The 20,666-nt window shown below is 40.8% G+C and overlaps 1 protein-coding gene across 1 annotated transcript in view; it reads left to right on the top strand.

Annotated features, from left to right (window-relative positions):
- Positions 1–20,666, top strand: part of LOC121277359 (centrosomal protein of 120 kDa) — a 126,232-nt gene that overhangs the window by 33,731 nt on the left and 71,835 nt on the right. The window contains exons 8-10 of the mRNA XM_041186736.1: positions 1,473–1,695; positions 2,131–2,238; positions 8,168–8,342. Of these exons, the coding sequence (XP_041042670.1) occupies positions 1,473–1,695; positions 2,131–2,238; positions 8,168–8,342 (506 nt within the window). The remainder of the gene's footprint in view (positions 1–1,472; positions 1,696–2,130; positions 2,239–8,167; positions 8,343–20,666) is intronic.

Below are 20,666 nucleotides of genomic sequence, written 5' to 3'. Positions count from 1 at the left end.
TTTTGTATCACACTTCTTGCTTAAATATTTAGCTTTGCTCGTGTGATGAAACTCAGCTAATTGCCTTAACCTGAAGTTGGAGATCGGGAACTCCAACAAGCCTCAGGCCGTTTGTGCATGTGCTGGCCAGGAAATGGCTGCACCTGCATAGTTCGTTTATTTTACCGTCTTCAGGCCGGGAACCGGTCCTGTGAGCTTGTGCAGAAGCAAGGATGGTCAAGAGCTGCGAAAAGCAGATCAGATGACCTGAACCGGAGTACCATCACCAAGCCTGTCTCCCAGGGAGCAAGACATGGGAGGGGGATAGGGAGAGGTCTCAGAAGCAAGTCCCAGGTAAGGGACAAAGACAGTTATTGTGAATGGGCCCCATTAAGGTAAGCTAAAAGAAAGAAGCAGAGAAATAGGCTCCAAGTTAAAGAAAGAGCTGCAGTGAGCAGACTTGAAGCAAAGTGGGCTTGAGAGAAGCCCTGAAGGTCTGAGAAAGCAGCCAAAGTTGGTGACTCTGTACTGCAGGCCACAGGGGCAAAGATATCCCTTTGGAGCAGTGGTGTTCTGCTTGGCATGGCTGAAGGTCTGAAATTGTGCTTGGAAGGTGAAGCTTGAGTGTGGTTGGAGATCCACGGAAATGGAATCTAGAAAGGTGAGATTGAAACCCTGCAAGGTGGCCGTCTTTGAAGCCATCCAATTGGAAACGACTTTTGAAGATCTCACCTTGGAATTCTCTCCAAATGTGGAGATTGGAAACCCTTGTGAGAAAGATAAAGTTTTAGTGAGATTGGTTGGCTCACAATGTGACAAACGTCTGGGTGGATCATTGAGAAATCTGTGGAGTCTGTTTTGGCCGCATCTGTTCTGTTGTGTTGTGTGTCTGAGCACAGTTTGCCTGTTAATTCTCATGTACCTCATACTTACCCTGAAAGTTAGAGTATAAAATAGATATTGTCAATTGTTTTATCTTTCTTAACTTGTGTAGTTGAGTGCTTTCTCGTTTGTTCCAAACCCATGGAATCTTGTGGCTTTATTCACTTAGTAAGTGTCTTGACTCTCAACCTTTATCTTCTTTAAAAAAACGTTATTGGTTCCTAACTGCATCTCTCCCACATCCCGGGGTCTGGCCAAGGATCATAACACTAGAATTATCCAAAATATGGTTTGTTCAAAGCAATTGAATGCAGGGTAGATATTTGATGACTAGACAGTAATTGGGACTTGTTTTGAAGTTTAAAAAAGTTTGCCATGTAAATCCTTTGATGTGCTAAATAACTGATCAAAAATTGACACTCTTTGGAGGTGATGTTATTATAACTGTTATCTAATTAGCTAAATATTGAAGATGAATGTACTTTTACATGCTGAACCTTGAATCCTTATTTTATGTCTTAAGAGATTTTGTACATTATGATTATGAATCTATATGATTTTGATACTTGGAATTTGGCCTTTCTGCTGTTGACCAAACAACATTTTTAAAGCCATCTAGTCCAATTAAAATGGAACTTGACCCCAAGTCTCCAGTGAAGCAGAGAATAGTTTCTCCTCAAACTGTTAAGCCATCCATTCCTGAACAAAGGCCCAGGACTGTTGATGTCGAAAGCACGTCTCCTGAACGCAGCGATTCCCCTCCCAGCAAAGACCAGGCAACAGAAAATGAGATGAATAGCCTGCAGGAAGATGAGAATAAAAAGATCCAAAATGGTGAGTGAAACTTTGCACATCTTTTGGCGTATGGTGTATTTGTAATCCAAGATCTCCTTTGTTCCTCTACCCCACCTAGACTTGTACCTTCCAAGCAATAAGTGACCTCCCTATTCTTACTAAAATGGAGTGCTCATAGTTATCTATGCTGAACTTTGCCAATTATTTGTCCATTCTACAAGTTCATTAATATCCTCCTGTAATTTGTGGCATTGTCCTCAGTATTGACTAAACCTCCCCAAATTTGGTGTCATCTGTAAAGGTAGAATTTTTATTTTTGATTCCAAAGTCCAAATCATTGATGTTAAATCACCAAAGTTGGTAACTTGGCCTGTCCCAGTGTCCTAATTCGAGTTAATTATAGCTTGTCAGAAATTGCTAGTGCTATTTAGGGGGCAATTGAATTGATAATTGTTACATTTTTCTTTCTTGCAGTGATGCCTGATTCTGTTGAAGAAATAGGCAAACAACACTTAGAACAACAAGCTGGATCAACATTATATTCCAAGGCACATTCTTCTCAACCAGCTAAACCTTCCCAAGGTGAGGTTCACTTCATTTCTCTGATTTTTTTATACAAAGTTGCTCAAAAGATCTTGTTATTATAATGGCCTGGATTTTGTGGTAATAATGACCAAGATGTTGTCAGCATTCACAGACATTACTTCTTTCTGGAGTCTGCACAAGTGCAGTTAAAGTTGGAAATGCAGAATTTGTTAGTGATTTTCCACTTCCCCATAGGGTGCGCTGATGCAGCCCTCATGAAGCAATGAAGTAGAAATCACTGAACTAAAAGCCTTTTATGCTGTTAGTCTGTCTGTAAAAACACTTGAAAAAGGTTAATACTTGTTTAATAGGTGGAACTAAGTTTTTAACAGCGTTTTAAATTCATAATTATTGATAAATGGCCTCTGTCCCTGAAAAACTAATTTATATTTTTAGAAATGTCAAATTTCTCCATTATGATTTAAAAGAAATAATATTTTTAAGATAGGTTTTCTTCAGGAGTTTTATATTTCAGCTCCTTCCTTAGTCTCATAAGTATGCCTCAATCATTTATTTTGCGCTATGTCGAATTTTTAATTGAAAATGAAGAATCAGTGCATCTTACTCCTGTGAAAACACTTCATCGTGATTGGTTGCTTGTCCTGTTTCATGAGGTTACAGTTGCTGGATGCTTGAAGATCCCCTTGGCGCGGTGCCAGATGCAAACTAATACCTGGAAAGGTTAAATCCATGCCACAAAGATCACTAGATCTTTGTGGACAGCTTTTGAAAGGTTAAGGCTAAGCGTTGTCACTTTGCCGCTGACAACAAAATCTGGGCCAAAGTCACCATATATTAGCTTTGTGATAATGAAATTTGATGTGTATCAAAATCATTCAGGGCTCTTGCATCTGATTTGTCCTTGCTGGAAAATGTGGTTGTACTTCAGCATGTGTCTTGTCTTCTAATCTCCGATTTCTAATCTCAGTAACTATCTATCGCTGACAGCAGTCTTTTTCAAAAAGGAAGGCAAGTAATTGCTCTTGCTGACAGTGCATTTGGAAGAGGCATTGGAACAGAGAGGGCCACTTCCCTCTTAGGAATAGTGCAATAATGCATAATATAGGCTAAAAGGAGCAATTCTTTAAAAAAAAATTGTACTCTAGTACAATGAAAATGTTCATTGGTATCTGTATATGGCATAAGGCTATCTTTTTTTCTAATTTTCAAGTATTAGAAGTGTGAGGTGATTCGGTTTGGCAGTAAAGATATGGCGGGACAGTATAAAATAAAGAGAGAGCCTCTAAACGAGGTGCAGAAACAGAGGGATCTTGGTATATACGTACATAGGTCATTGAAGATGGCAGGGCATGTTGAGAGAGCAGTTAATAAAGCATATAGTATCTTAGGCTTTGTTAATAGGGGCATTAGATGCAAGAGTAAGGAGGTCATGTTGAACTTGAATAAGATACTAGTTAGGCCTCATCTGGAGTACTGCGTCCAATTCTGGGCGCCACACTTGAGGAAAGATGTGAAGGCGTTGGAGAGAGTACAGAGGAGATTCTCAAGAATGATTCCTGGGATGAAGAACTGTAGCTGTGAGGATAGATTGGAAAGATTGGGACTTTTTCCTAGGAGAAAAGAAGACTGAGAGGAGATTTGATAGAGGTATTCAAGATCCTGAGAGGTATGGACCGAGTAAATAGTGAGAAATTGATCCCACTCAAGACATCAAGAACTAGAGGGCGCAGATTCAAAATAATTCGCAAAAGGAGTAAGTGTAATGTGAGGAAAAAATTTTGCACCAGAGGGTGGTTGGAGTCTGGAACAAACTTCCTGAAAGGGTGGTGGAAGCAGGTTCGATTGAGGTATTGAAAAGGGAATTGGATTGCCACCTGAAAAGAGAGAATGTACAAGGTTATGGGATAAGGCAGGGGAATGCTCTTTCAGAGAACCAGTGTAGACCTGATGGGCCGAATGGCCTCCTACACTAAAGGTACTGTGATACTGTAATAACGATGTATAGCAGTTATTTTTCATTACTTGGTGCCAAGTTCTGTGTTTTCTTGAATAATTATTGTATCTAAACCTGCTTTGTGACGAACAAATTTTCTTTCATTTTTGTTGTATATACATAGTGTTATATATTTCTATATATATATACATATATATAAAAAATATAACACTAAATGTTCGATTTCATTCCAGTTCCAAGGTGTACAAGTAAGTTTAGTTGTATTACAACACACCTGCTAAATTTTGAACTGTAAACCCACATTGCCATGCCTTGCTGCAAATATATTTCTGGACAGTGAAACACAGAATAGGCCTTTCAGCAGTTGGAGAAAAGTCTGCTCATTGCCCTCTTGGCTGAAATGGAACTCTTTTGAGAAGGCAGCACTATATAATGCATTTTTTTAAAGACAGAATTATGTGACTCCTGTTTACAGTCTTATTTACTTGCCAAATACGTAATGAAATCTCAAATTACTCTGCTGAACATTCTTGGTGCATTATAATGTGAATAGCAGCAACATAAAACTAGGAAAATGAGCCTCTAGTCCCTAATTTTTCCTAGATTGAGCAATTATAGTCATGAAAATCTAATGGATTACTTGTCCATTATCCTCAAGATGTTGTATAAATCTAGTATGTGTCAAGCAATACTTTTGCAAGAACATGAGAAATAAGAGCATGAATAGACCATATGGCCCTTCGAGCTTCTCTGCCATTCAATACGATCATGCCTAATCTTGGCTTTCATCTCCACTTGTCTGCCTGTTCCTCATTTCCTTTGATTCCCTGAGAGATCAAAAATCTGTCTATCCCAGCTTCAAATGTGATGCAGCAGACACAATCTTCTGGGGCAGCGAGTTCCAAAGATTCACAACGCTTTGAGTGAATTAATTTCCCCTCATCTCAGCCCTAAATAATTGATCCCTTATCTGTGCCCCCGAGTTTTAGATTCCTCGATCAGCAGAAACAATCTCTGTGTCTACCCTATTATGTCCCTTCAGAATTTTGTAGGTTTCAATGAGATCGCCCGTCTTCTAAATCATTCTAAACTCCAGAGAAAATGGGCCCAATTTGCTCAGACTCTTGACCATAGGACAACCCCCTCATTCCAGAGACCGATTTAATGAACCTTCACTGTACTGCCTCCAATGCAAGCATATCTTAAACATGGAGACCAGAACAGCACACAGTACTCCAGATGTGGTCTCACTAAAACCCTGTTCAACGCTAGCAAGACTTCTTTATCCCTGTACTCCAGTCCCCTTGCAATAAAGACCAGCATGCCACCTTCCTTCCTAATTGCTTGCTGTAGCTGTATGTTAACTTTCTGTGTTCCATGTATGAGCACACCCAAATCTCTTTGAACGTTCACATTTACCAATTTCTTGCCTTTTAAAAAAAATAGCCCTTCTATTCGACCAAAGTGAACAACTTCACGCTTCCCCACATTATAATCCATCTACCATCTTGTCGCACACTCACTTAACCCCCCGTATCACTTTGCAGCCTCTGTGCCTTCTCCACAGCTTACCTTTTCACCTAGCTTTGTATTATCATTAAACCGACTTGTGTGAGTGTCATTTTGAATTAAGTGTTTTTAATTTTATTTCAATTATCAAATAAGATTTTAAATGCCATGTTCTTGAGTGAGGCTGTGTAAGGGGACAGGCATTTCCATGTATTCAATGTTTATGTCTTTTAAGTTAAAAAGGAAAGCTGACCCCCACTTAAACTGTTTTCAGTTGTGATGAACTTTAACTCTTTCATTGGCTTGTTAAGTTACCAGGTATTTGATTTAAGGATTTTCATGGATTCTTTTGTAATACACTAACAACTACTTGAATTTATATATCTCATTTCATGTTAAAAATTGTCCCAAAGTGCTTCATATGAGTGTTATAAAGCAAAATTTGACATTAAGCCACATAAGGCAGTATTAGGGCAGGTGGCCAAAAGCTTGGCCAAAGAGGGAGGTTTTAAGGAGCATCTTAAAGGAAGAAAGAGAAACAGAGTCTGAGAAGGTTAGGGCAGGGGTCCCAGAGCTCAGGAAAGAGATATCTGAAGACACAGTCAACAATGGTGGAACAATTAAAATCAGAGATGCTTGGTCCGAATTAGAGGAATGCAGCTATGTTGGACGGTTGTGAGGCTGGAGGAGATTACAGAAAAGGGAGGGGTGCAGCAATAGAGCCAAGGATGTGAAATTTAAAATTGAGGCATTTTGGCTCCCTCAATTCAATGTAGGTCAATGAACAAATGGGTGATGGATGAACAGATTTGGTGTGAGTAAGGACACCGAAAGCGGAGTTTTGGTTGTCCAAGTTTATGAGGGTAGAATCTGTGCGGCCAGGCACCAGTGTGTTTGAATTGTCAAGTCTAGAGGTAACAAAGGCATGAATGAGAGTTTCAGCAGCAGTTAAGCTGAGGTAGTGGGTTTTGAGGGAATAGGGGTGGGTGAATTGCACTGTTACATATGTGAAAGTGGTATTTGTAGTGATGGCATGGATATGTGATCATTAGCTCATCTCAGGGCCAAATATGACACCATGGTTGTGAAGTTGGTATCTCGGGAATGGAGTTTGTAGCAGGTACCAAAGACAATGGCTTTGGTCTTCCCAGTATTTAACAGGAGGAAATTTTTGCACATCTAGAAGTGTATGCCAGATAAGTTGCATGACAATTTAACAACATTGGTGGAGTCAGGAGAGGTGGTGGTGAGAAAGAGCTGAGTGTCGTCAGTATACATGTAGTAACTGACATGTTTTTTGGATATTGCGGCTGAGGGACAGCATGAAGATGAAAAATAGAGGAACAAGGATAGATTCCTGGTGAACACCGGAGGTAACAGAGCGGGAAGAGAAACCATTGCAAGTGATATTCTAGCTACGATTAGATAGATAAGAATGGAATCAAGTGAGTGCAGCCCCACTCAGCTGGACAGCAGTGGAGAGGCATTGAAGAAGGATTGTGTGGTCAGCTGTGTCAAAGGCTAAACACAGATTGAGAAGGACGAGATGGGATAGTTTACTGTTGTCACGATCACGTTGGATGTAATTTGTGATTTTGGTAAGAATTGTTTTGGCACTGTGACAGGAATGCAAATATGGAGTTCCAGGAAAGATGGGCACAGATTTGGAAGGTGGCAACACAGTCAAGGTCTTGGGAGAAGAAAGGGACTTTGAAGATGGGGCCACAGTTTCTACTCTGAAGAAGAGTCATGCTGACTCGAAACATTAACTTTGTTTCTCTCTTCACAGATGCTGTCAGACCTGCTGAGTTTTTCCAGCATTTTCTGTTTTTATTTAATGTTTTAAGTGATCCAGCTAAATCTTGTGGTGAATGGCGAAACCAGTTGCGTACCATATCCCTTCAAATCTGTGCCCTTGTACTGAAAGAGATGAGGGCCAGGGTGAGAGTGTGCAATGGTTTTATTGGGAACTCGGGTATCAAGGTGGAGGTGAGGGTGCGGTTGAGCAAATCAATAGCTGAATATATGTTGTGATGAGCAGAGTCTCAAAGGTAAGACAGTAATGGACAATATGTCGAATGTTAGCTGTAAAGCGTTGTATTGAAAGAAACTTGAAGCTGTCCATATAATGTCTCATGCCAAACCAAACAATTTTGAATGCATTTTACAGTGAAAGAAGTAGCATATCTAACTTGAATTTTCTGAAGCCAGGGTTGAGAAACCGTCTCCATCAGTTAACATACAGCTTGGACTTTGCACCCTGTAATGTTGCAACCTAGTTAAAAAGTGCCATTGATTCTACAAAGAACTTCATAAACTTTTAAGTTGCACTATGGTATTCAGCAAGCTTTACAGCGGTCATGTTGTGCCTGACACAAGTGTTTTGTTTGATCACGATGCTTTAATATAAGTTTTTAAAATATTGCATGTTACTGACAATTTTCACTGTACCAAGTGCAAACATTGAATGTTACAATTGTTGCATTTTTTGACTTCTCATAGTGCCGGCTTCTTCAATGGAATCACAATATGGTCCAGCTCCAGTTTCCAAATTATCTGATTCTGCATCAGCACCAAAGATCTCCATTCCGGCATCAGCACACCATTTCTGCTTTGCCCTGGACATAAGAAGTATTAGACAACTGACTGTCAGTTTTGCCATAAACTGCCTAGTACGGTAAGCATCTTTCTATTTATATTTGCGACTCATTGGCCTGAATTTTTTGCTTGTCAGGTACGTGCGATTGGCGGGCCCGGAAGCAGACGGAAATGGGCCCCCGATTGCGATCGGCCCCTGACCACGACTTCACGCCAGTTAGCAGCCAACCAGTGTGAAACGCACGCTGAGCTCAGCACTGCTGGTGGGGGCAGGAAGAAGATGGGCACTGATGTCACAGTGGATGCTGGTGAGCACATCCACTGAGTTCCCTGAAGGCAGACAGCTGCTTCAGGGAGCTGTAGACCACCACAGAATAAACAAAAACAACAAAAATGCTGCAAAATATGTCCATGCAGCAGAATCGAGCACCTGAAAGCATACCTTATTAAAAAACAGTCCCCAGATATCTCTTTGTATTGTATTTCCCCACGAAGATTTCATCCCGCCCTGAATTAAGGTTTGAGCAAGAATGTAAAGTCTGCCTGGCCGCTTGGCCTATCTGCCAACCGTAAAAGTGGACAGGCCATGAAAAATTGCTTTCAATTGCCTCCTTAATGGGTTTAACTGCCCATTTAATTGTCGGCGGGCGCGCACTGCTGTTAGAAGCCCACCCGCCGGCCTGAAGATTGCTTGTGTGTGGGATGATGTCGGGACACTCGCCTGATGTTATTTCGCACTATTTCACATCTATTCAGGTTGGCCACATGCCCGCAATGCGTAAACTTCTGCCCGTTATCTGTAATCTGTAAAGTGCAGAAACCCCAGTCATGGCAATGTAGATAACAATATTGTAACGTTGATTTGATTGCTGATTTACATCTGTTAACTTTGAATCTTTAACACAAATCACCTTTATTATCCACTTTGCTCATTATACTGTTGGCATATAGGCCTTCGTAGGTAGGTCTCAATATCGACATAAAAACTCTGTTTGATGCCCTCCACATTCAAAAGATTAGAAGCTGTCCAAAAAGGACTGGAAGTTGGAGAGATGAGAGGGTCATGTTACACTACTGCAAAGATCCATATCTGGGATGCAATAATAATTGTGGCCACTCAACTTTCTGATGAAGCTGTAGTTAATGTGCTTTATGAAAATGAATGTGACTGGCTTGGAGTATGATTTTTTATTATTCGTTCATGGGATGTGGGCATGACTGGCTCGGCCAGCATTTATTGCCCAACCCTAATTACCCTTGTTCAGAGAGCAATTAAGAGTCATCCACATTGCTGTGGGTCTGGAGTCACATGTAGGCCAGACCAGGTTAGGACAGCAGATTTCCTTCCCTAAAGGACATTAGTGAACCAAATGGGTATTTACCAACATTTGACAATAGTTTCATGGCCATCATCAGACTTTTAATTCCTGATTTTTATTGAATTCAAATTTCACCATCTGCCGTGGTGAATGTCCCCAGGTCCCCAGAGCATTATCCTGGGTCTCTGGAATACCAGTCCAATGACAATACCACTATGCCACCGCCTCCCTTATTGGTAGTTGCCAGGTCTCATACTGTTCCAGCCAACCCCGCCCACAAAAGGAGCCAAAAATATTTTTGTTAAATTTTTATCTATAAATAAATAATAACCTCCATGGATGCAGACATTAATTTCTGTATTCTAAATTATCAAATTCATCAAAAACAAAAGCCATTTATACAAATTTGTACAATTTTACTCAGCCTTTTCACAGTATGAAATGAAAACTACTTACCTGCAGAGCATGCACTGAACGTGTAATAAGATCCATAAATATCACCCTCCTCCTCATCCTCAGAACCAAATAGCATGTTTCAATCTGCTTCTTGAATGGCATCATCACATGGATCATCAACATCATCTTCATCAGAAATCACGTTGTTATTGACCGTATCATTCCACAAAAAATCATTTTCTGTGCCATCAATTGTTTTGAATATCCCACATGTCTTGAATGATTTGAGGCAGTCTCCGTTCTGATTTCATCCTAGGTCCCTACAACCCATTCACACAAGATTGCTAATGTTGGAGCCTCTATGCTGTCTCCCTTGGGGAATATCTGCTCTCTTCTGACCATCCAGTTATTCTATTTTTTTTTTCATGCTATCCTTGAAGGGCCTATTTAGAGAGAAATCCAATGGAAGAACAAGGCTGATTAGACCACTGGGAATCACTGCTGTTACGATCCCAGCTGATGTTAATACTGGACAAGTTAGATCCAAGAATGAAACTGGCTTAATAGATCCGAATTTCTACTATTTTTTAGAAACGTGATGGTAAGTTACTGAACAAATTCACAGGAGTCTGCTGATGAACTTTTAGCACACAAAAAAACATTTATTAAACAAGAAAAATGCACTATATTACACCAGACAGAAAGGTTGGAAAGATCTCAATACAAACATAAGAAAATGATTCAAATATACACTCTTCTTTCACCCTAGCTATATATTTACAGCCATATACAAATTAGGAAAGATAAAACAACTTAATGTATCTATCTTATTCTCTAATATTCAGAGCAGGAATGCGGTACATGTGCACCAAATGGCGAACTGTGGTCAGACACACCATACTCCAAAGTAAATGACAGATGTAACCAAAACAGATTCTATGGATTTCTCAACAACCTACCCAGACGCAAATCACACCATGAGCCAACCGATCTCTCAAACTCTGTATTTCTCACAAAAATTTCCAACCTCCACTTTCGAAGAACTGACCTTGGGATTCTCTCCAAAAGCCACTCCCATTCGGACAGCTTCATCAAGAATCCACCTCCAGGGCTTCAATCTTGACTTTTGAGATTCCTTTCCCCTGGATCTCCGAGTACACTCAAGGTTCATCTTCCAAGAACAATTTCAGATCTTCGGCTGTCCCAAGCAGAACACAACTGCTCCAAAGAGTACCTTTGTCCTTACAACCCGCAGCATGGAGTCACCAACCTTTGGCTGCCCTCTTGGATCTTCAGGGTTTCTATTGAGCCCACTTTATTTCAGGTCTGCTTCCAGCAGCTCTCTCTTTAATTTGGAGCCGATTGCTTTGCTCCTTTCTCTCAACTTTACTTAACAGGATCTGTTTCTGATTTCTGTCCTTGTTTCTACCTGGGATTGTCTTCTGGGACCCCTTTCAGTCCCCCATGTCCTCCCTGGGACACTTTCTCTGCAATGGCATGCCTCTTCAGGTCACCTGACCTGCAGTCTTGCACTGTTTTACTTTTCTTCATCTTTTTCTTCTGCGTATGTGCGCAGGGCCTGTTCCTGGTTGAAGAAGGTAAAAATGGATGAGCTGTGCATGTGCAGCTCTTTCTTGACTGGTGCATGCGGAGGAGACATAAAAACGGAAAAAGACTCTGACTGCGCATGTGCAGCTAGTTCCCTGCCAGCGCATGCGCAGAAGTCTTGACGCCCTCTGGAAACTGGAGTTCCCGAACTCTGGTTTTGATTTAAACTTAAGGTTAGCTTTTTTTTAACCTTCATCGCACTGCACTATCACTGTTTTGCAATCTAACTTGAGCAATGATATCATCATATCATCGACAAGATGTGATCTGAACATCACCCAAATAAGAAGACTTTTTTTTCTTTATGTAATCTTCCTGGTCAGAAACTCCAAACTTTCCCCAGGCATAATTTCAAGCCACCTTCATCCATTCATCCTTTATCGTGAACGTGGATGACTACTTCTTGTGAGAATTACAGTTTTGGGAGGTTTTTCTCTTGAATATCACCATTGGCTTAGAGTCTCGTCAAACATACACAATAGCATAACTGAATCTGTTCTCTTCATGGCCAGTTGGCTTCACTAACGCTATTTTTTTCTCCAACTTTGCTAACTGTTTGACTGGCTGGCGTGTCAATATTCATGAGCGTCTCATCCACACATTCCCAATACAGGCCAATCCATATCCATTCTTTTGTCAATGTTTGATTATAAGCCATTGAAATGTGATAAGCCTGTCATCAAGTTCTGCTGGGAGACGTTGTGAACTCTTGGTCTTTTGTTGCAGTACAAAATTGTTTCCCTTCATAAAATTGGTATGCCATCCAGGGCTGGCTTTGAAATCTGCAATGCATAAATTTCCTGCTTGTTTCAGGGTGAACATTCGGATAGATCTTTGAAAAACTGGGAGTTCATTCTGGCGATTTTCATTGTCGCATTTTGCAACTTCATCTTCCAGCTGTGATCACATGCTAGGTTTTTCTCTTTTTGCACATTTATTCTTAGTTATCTGGCTAAGCTCTGTTGAGAGTTTCCTCTAGTTTCCAATGGTCTTCTCCAAAATCTTAAATTCTCTAGCTGCTGCACAATTATTTGTCTGCTCTGCAATCTTAACAAATTTAACCTTGAACTGTGCTGTGCATCTACCATTCCTTCTTGATACCATGTTGCCATGTTAGAGGACAGGATTGGCAAGAATGCAACACGCACCAGTGAGTGGTAGCCTTGACATCATGTGTTGATGTGTTCAGACATAAGGAGCTGAACAGCCGGCTTCAATGCTGTGCTATTCCAGTAATTTTGCACCTGGGTGAGTTTGACTTCAGCGGTAAGCATGTATTAAGTACAAAGAGTTTGCATTTTTTGGCTAAGAGTTGGGAGTTGACTTATGTATGAGGTATATTGAAAAATGAATGTTTTTTTGACCAAAAATCAGAGACTCAACTTTTACGTGAGATCGACCATTACTCGAGTAGATACGGTAACAGTCACTTGAAATGTGGATTAATTAAAGAAAGCCAACACGGATTTGTTAAGGGTAAATTGTGTTTGACTAACTTGCTTGAGTTTTTTGATGAGATAATAGAGAAGGTAGATGCGGGTAATGCTGTTGATGTGATATACATAGACTTCCAAAAGGCATTTCATAAAGTGCCACAAAACAGACTTGAGCAAAGTTAGAACAGTGGCAACATGGATACTAAATTGGCTGAGTTTCAGAAAGCAGAGTAGCGGTGAACAGTTGTCTTTTTGGACTGGAGGAAGGCTTGTTGTGGAGTTCCCTGAGGCGGTTTTGGGATCCTTGCTTTCCCTGAAATATATTAATGACCTCGACCTTGATGTACAGGGCACAATTTTAAAATTTGCTGATGATATAAAACTTGGAAGCATTGTGAACGGTCGGTGAATGGCTTAGAACTTTGAAAGGACGCAGACAAGTTGGTGGAATGAACAGACAAATGGATGAAATTCAGTGCAGAGAAAAAAAGAACAGAAGAGTGGAATTAATTGGGACACTCTTTCAAAGACCTATCACCTGCCGATGGGCTGAATGTCCTTCCCCCTGTGCTGCATGATTCTAAGTTTCTGAGAAGCGTGAAATGATTCATTTTGGTAGGAAGAACGCAGAGACACAATATAAAATTAGGGAATAAACTCTAAAGGGGTTGCAGAAGCAGAAGGATCTGGGTGTATATGTGTATAAGTCATTGAAGGTGGTAGGACAGGTTGAGAGAGCGGTTAATAATGCATACAGCATCCTAGGTTTTATTATAGTGGCATAGAGTAAAAGAGCAAGGAAGTTATATTAAACTTGTATAAAACGCTAGTTTGGTCTCATTGCATCCAGTCCTTGAAAGATGTGAAGGCATTAGAGAGATTGCAGAAAAGATTCACAGGAGCGGTTCCAGGGATGAGGAATTTCAGTTATGGAGATAGATTGGAGAATTTGGAGAACTGTTTTCTTTGGTGGGGAGAAGGTTGAGAGGAGATTTGATAGAAGTATTCAAAATCATGAGGGGTCTGGACAAGTAGATTGGGAGAAACTGTTCTGACTGGTGGAAGGATCGAGAATGAGAGGGCACAGGTTGGAGGTAATTGGCAAAAGAAGCAATAGGGACATGCAGCGAGTGGTTAAGATCTGGAATGCACGGCCCGAGAGTATGGTGGAGTCATGTTCATTTGAGGCTTTCAAGAGGGATTTGGATTATTATCTGAAAAGGAAGAATGTGCAGGGTTATGGAAAAAGGCAGGGGAATGGCACTAAGTGCATTGCTCATTCAGAGAGTTGTCTCAGACATGACGGGCTGAATAGCCTCCTGTGATGTAACAATTCTGTGTAAAGTTCTAGAGTTGAGTAACTTCAGCTACGTGGATAGATCGGAGAAGCTGGGGCTGTTCTCCTTGAAGAAGAGAAGGTTAAGAGGAGATTTGATAGAGGTGTTCAAAATCACGAACTGGCTAGAGAGAGTAGAAGCTGTTCTCATTGGTGGAATGATTGAGAACCAAAGGATACCGATTAAGATAATTGGCAAAAAAAATAGTGGTGCTATGTGGAAAAACCTCTTCACGCAACAAGTAGTTAGGATCTGGAATGCACTGCCTAAGACGCAGGTTCAATCGTGCCTTTAAAAAGACAATTGGATCATTACCTGAAGAGAAAAAAAGTTGCAGGGCTATTGGGAAAAGGCAAGAGAGTGGCATTAGGTGAATTTCTCTTGCAAAGAGCTGGCACAGATAGGATAGACTGAATGGACTCATTCTGCACTGTGACCATCCTATGTTTCTATGTATCAAGGTGGGGAAAATTCTAAGTGTGGTCCTCAGTGATCAGATGACTATTTCTAACTTACATCAGAATTTAGACTCAGGCTTGATGTAAATTGGTCAAATTTGCATATGATACAATACTAGCATGCAGTGGAATTGAAGAAGGCAGATCAGGAATTGTCAATGACTTGGACAAATAAATGTAAGTGGGCAATATTGTAGGTAAAAATTAATACATATATGATGTCGTGCTCAAAGAAAGGAAAATGAGCAACCCGCATGGTCTACAAATGGCATTGTGAAAGCTGAGGTTGAGATAGACCTCAGAGTCTTTGACTTAACATGCCCATCCAATTAACAGCACGAAGAGAATGTTAACTGCATAGTCAAAACAGTAGAGTCCAATCAGAGAACGTTGAACAGAACTGTATACTGCACTGGTCAGTTCACACCTTGTCTGTGTCCCCTTCCTCCTCGACATGTTTGCAGCCTTTGACATGGTTGATCAGATCATCTTCCTCCAATGCTTTTCCACTGTCGTTCAGCTGATTGCATTCACCTGCTTCCATTCTTATCTATCTAATTGTAGCCAGAATATCACTTGCGATGGTTTCTTTTCTCACTCCTGCACTGTTACCCCTGGTGTCCTCAAAGGATCTATCCTTGGCCACCTCCTATTTCTCATCTACCTTGGCAATATTATCCAAATACACAGTGTTAGCTTTCACATGTACACTGATGATGCCTGGTTGTACCTCACTACCTCCCTCGATTCCCCCACTTGTTACCTGACACTCAGTACCAGATGAGCAGAGGTTTCTTCCAATTATAGATTGGGAAGACATTTTCTTTGGTGCCTGTTCCAAACTCCGTTCACTAGTTACTGACATCATTCCTCTTCCAGGCATTTGTCTGAGACAAAACCAGATAGCCTTTACCTACCTTTAACATTGCTGGACTTCACACCTGTCTTAGCTGATCTGCTGCTGAAACCCTCTTCCATGCCTTTGTTACTTCTGGACTTGATTATTCAAATATGCTCCTGGCTGGCCTCCTACTTTCTACCCTCTGTAAATTTAAGGCCATCCAAAACTTCGCAACCTGCACCCTTACCGCACCTAGTCCTCAACCCACACCCCTGTACTATCTGACCTACATTGGTTCCCCGTCAAGCAAAACCTTGATTTTAAAATGATCAAATTTGATTTCAAATCCTTCCAACGACTCCCCACTCCCAATCTCTGTTATCAACTCCAGCCCTACAACCTTCCAAGATATCTGTGCTCATCTAATTCTGGCCTCTTGAGCATCCCCAGTTTTAATTATTCCACTATTGGTGGCCATGCCTTTGGTTGTCTAGGCCCTAAGCCAGGGTAGGAAAACTATTCGGCTGGAGGGCCACATCTGGGTATGGAAATTGTATAGGGAGACTGGCCGTAAATGATTGAGAAAAGGACAATTATAATAAAAATAAAATTTGGTATAAGTAGCAAAAAACCTTTTATTATGATAATTATACCATCTTAAAATGCATTAAATATAAAATGAAACCAAACCTACCCCCTTTCCTTTCTCTTGCCCTCTTTGCTTAACATGAACAATGTAGTTTGTTACCCCTTTTCATAGCTTTACAATGGCATCAGAATCTGTTGTCATACTTTTTTCTCTCTCACCGATGTTGCCTGATCTGCTGTTTTACTTCAGATTTTCAGTATCTGCAGTATTTTGCTTTTGTCTTGCTAATTTAAATACTGCTTTTTTGTGATTCACAATATGGTATTGCAAGAACCACCAAGGGAAAAACAGTAAAGAAAGGAGAAAGAAAATATGGAGAAACCAAAAGGGATCTCAGAAAGTCGCCACATCTTGTGGGAAGTACAGTGATCTGTATCCTCTCTCGACCTCATTCCTAGAGCTGGGATTTAATAACCTGATGAAACACGTTCCTAATTTTCAATTTTCTTAATACACAAAACCCCAACCTAAAATCACAGAATCTTGACTTTGTATTACAATTGTCATCTTTCTAAAAATCTAAAATTTAGCTGCATCTCTGGCAGGAACAGAAAATACTGTCTCAACACTAATCTTTGGAAGTGCACAAATAACTAATATCTGAAATGCCCATTTCAAAATGTTAAATCAAGATTGCATGTGGACACCTTCAATCATACATATCTTGGGATTCATTGTAGGTAGCGGCATTTATGTTTAAATATTTCAATCCCATGACCATCAGAATTGTAGATGAGGTTTTTGCTGGTCTACAAATCTGCTACCCTCTAATTTTTTTTGCCAAATTACCATAAATTTGTGTCCTCTGTTTGCCAACCTTTCTGCCACCAGAAACAGCTTAACTTTATTTATCTAATCAATAGCATTCATAATTTTGAACAGCTTTGTGAAATATACCCTTAACTTTCTCTGCTCTAAGGAGAACAGCCCCAGATTTTCTCATCTCTATATTTAACCGAAGTTCCACTGTGGAACTTCATTATAAATGTCGCTAAACAAACTTATAATGTAAAACGCTGACAGGACGTACACACACATGCATGATTTTTTAATTGATTAGAGATTCTAGTGTGCAAAGACCCACTTCAGTGTAATACTATGCCAGTGGAGGTCCCAGGTTCAAATCCTAGTCTGCCAGCATCCGTGGCATTAGATCTCAACAAGAATAAACACCTTCAGTGAGGGAATGAGAAAAAATGGGGAAACAAAACTGTGATGAAACTGAAAAACTTACCTGAATCTGAAGTCAGAGGTCAAGAACTCTAGTTCCCGATGAGTCTTGGACCTTCTGCACATGCGCCAGCCGGGAAATGGCTGCACATGTGCAGTTCGTGCCTTTTACATTCTTCAGGCCGGGAACAAGCCCTGCATATCTATGCAGAAGAAAAGAAACAAAAAAATGAAACAGTGTTAAAACTGCAGGTCAGGTGACCTGAACCGGAGCCCCATTCCAGCAAAGTAATGCGAGCAGGACATGAGGAGGGGGACAGGGAGAGGTCCCAGAAGAAAGTCCCAGGCAGGGACAAAGACAGTTATCAGAAGCAGGTCTTGGAAGAAAGTTCCAGATAAGCTACAGATAAGTAAAGTTGAAGGAGAAGGGCGGACAGCTAGCTTCCTAGTTAAAGGAAGAGCTACAGGGAGACCTGAAGCAAAGTCGGCACGATTGAAGCCCTGAAGATCCGAGGAGGCAGCCGAAGGTTGGTGGCTCCTTGCTGCGGACTTTTTGGAGCAGTGGTGTTCTGCTTGCACGGCCGAGGATCTGAAATTGTGCTTGGAAGGTGAAGTTTGAGTGTAGTCGGGGATCCAAGGGAAAGGAATCTTGCAAGATGATTGAAACCCTGTGAGGTGGGCTGTTGTTGTAGCTGTCCATGTGGGAGCAGCGTTTGAAGGGAATTCCAAGATAAGTTCTTCAAATGTGGAGATTGAAAACCTTCATGAAAAGAGCAAAGTTTCAGTGAGACTGGATGGCTCACAATGTGACAAACATCTGGGTGGATTGTTGAGACACCCATGAAATCTGCTTTGGTCACATCTTTCATTTATTTTGGAGTGTGGTGTGTTTGACCACAGTTTGCCTGTTAATTCACATGTACCTCATACATATCCTGAATGTCAGAGTATAAGATAGTTATTGTAAATTGTTCATCTGTCTGTATTTTATGTGTCTAAAGATATTGCTGGGGTGAACGAACAGTGAATATTTGAATCATCTTCTAGTGTTCGTATTGAGATCTTTCCACCTTTTTGACTGGTGTAATATAGTTCATTTTTATTGTTTTAATAAATATTTTATTCTTTATGCCACAAGTTCAAGAGCAAACTCCTGTGAATTTGTTCAGTAACTTTTCTCCACGGTTTCGAAAAAAAATTTGGGATCTATTAAACCAGTTTCACTTTGGGATCTGTCTCGTCCAGTATTAACATCAGCTGGTATCGTAACAAAACCTATATTAGAATTGGCTTGACTTTTCATAAAAAGCATTAAAATCCAAGTATTAAATATGTTGAAATTTTGAAATTACATTGTATATACTTGCAAAATCAAAGTGCAAATAAAGACTGCACAAATCTAATAAATAACCTTAAATGTACACATGCCTTGTGCTGTTTTCACTGCTGCTCCACATGAGCTCACCCTTTTAACATGTCGGGAACATAGGAACAGGAGAAGGCCATTCAGCCCGTTGAGCCTGCTCCACCATTCAATACGATCATGGCTGATCGAACACTTCAATGTCTTTTACCTACACTATCCCCATAACCATTTACATTATTGTTAATCAGAAATCTATCAATCTGCACTTTAAGCACACTCAGTGACTGAGTTTCCACGGCCCTTTGGGGTTGAGAATTCCAAAGATTCACAATTCTCTGAGTAAAGAGATTTCTCCTCATCTCGGTTCTACATGGCTTCCCCCTTATTTTGAAATTGTGTCCCCTGGTTCTAGACTCCCCAGCCAGGGGAAACATCTGCATCTACCCTCTCTATTCCTTTAAGTATTTTGTAGGTTTTGATGAGATCATTCTCCCTGAGAAAAGCTCACCTCCAGACTCTGATCATTGGCCAGCTCCATCTTGCCTGAAAGTACTTGCCTCGGTCTTGAAGTGCATCATTGAAGCTCTCCATGATCTGCATTTAACCCTCTCAGCTCCTGATGCCAATCAACCAGGAGCAGTTCCACATGTGCACATTTGCCAATGCTGCAGCCATGCACTGGATTGGTAGCTCCCTGCCCTTATAGGCTGTCATTTATCTAGTTTTCTTATCTATTTTTATCTCCCTAAACTTCTCTGACTCTATCTCGCTTTCCTCTTTTAACACATTCCTTAAAAGCCACCTCTTTGACCAAGCTTTTGATCCTCAGCCCTCATATTGTTTTACCTGGCTCGATGTCTAATTTCATACACTCCTGTGGAACACCTTGAGAAGTTTTATTATGTCACGGGTGCTGTATAAATATAAGTTGTCACTTTTTTCAAATTGCATGGAAAGGACAAGGGGCAAATTTAGGACTAATCAATTAATGGTAGAGACCCATGGACAGAGAGGCTAAAAATCCAGGAACTGTTAAGAACCAATGAAATATTGTTTTTGTTAAGATCTGGTTAGGGACCAATAATGTTTAAAGTAGGCAAAGTTTAAGATTCAAGACATGTGCTAAGTGAATAAAGCCACAAGATTCCATGGGTTTTGAACAAACAAAAATAAATGCACAACAAATAAAAGGGCCAACCAAGACAGAGTCCAGGCATTTCTGAACAACTCACCCAGACGTCAGTAAACACCGAGTCAACCAATCTCACTGAAACTCTGTCTCTCTCACAAAGGAATCCAGTCTTCACCTCTGCAAGTTCTCTCTAAAAGTCGCTCCAAATTGGATGGCCTCATCAACGGCTCAATGGCAGCCCGCCTGGCAGGATTCAATCTTGTCTCCCGTGACAAGACTCCGTTACCCAGGATTCCTGAACCTGCATTCAGCACCAACTCAGAAACACAACTTCAACTGTTTGGCCACGACAAGCAGAACACTACTGTTCCACTACTACTACTACTACCTAACGGCCCGCAGCACAGAATCACCAAACTTCTGTTGCCTTTTTCGATTGCCAGTGCTTCTTCTGAACCCTTTCCACTTAAAGTCTGCTAATTGCAGCCATTTTTCTGCTTGAAGCCTCTTTCTCTGCACCTCTCTTTTTAACTGAACTGGGAGCTCTTCCTGTCCCTGTCCCTTGTCTGAGACACTTCTTTTGGGACCTCATCCTGCCCCCTCTCCCTGCCCCTGACCTGAGGCTTTGCCCTCAATGGAGTTCTGCTCCTGTCACATGACCCAGGTTTCCATGCCATTTTTCCTTATGCAC

This window comes from Carcharodon carcharias, chromosome 4 (genome assembly GCF_017639515.1).
Source record: "Carcharodon carcharias isolate sCarCar2 chromosome 4, sCarCar2.pri, whole genome shotgun sequence".
NCBI lineage: Eukaryota > Metazoa > Chordata > Chondrichthyes > Lamniformes > Lamnidae > Carcharodon > Carcharodon carcharias.
This window is presented reverse-complemented; position numbering and strand designations above follow the sequence as displayed.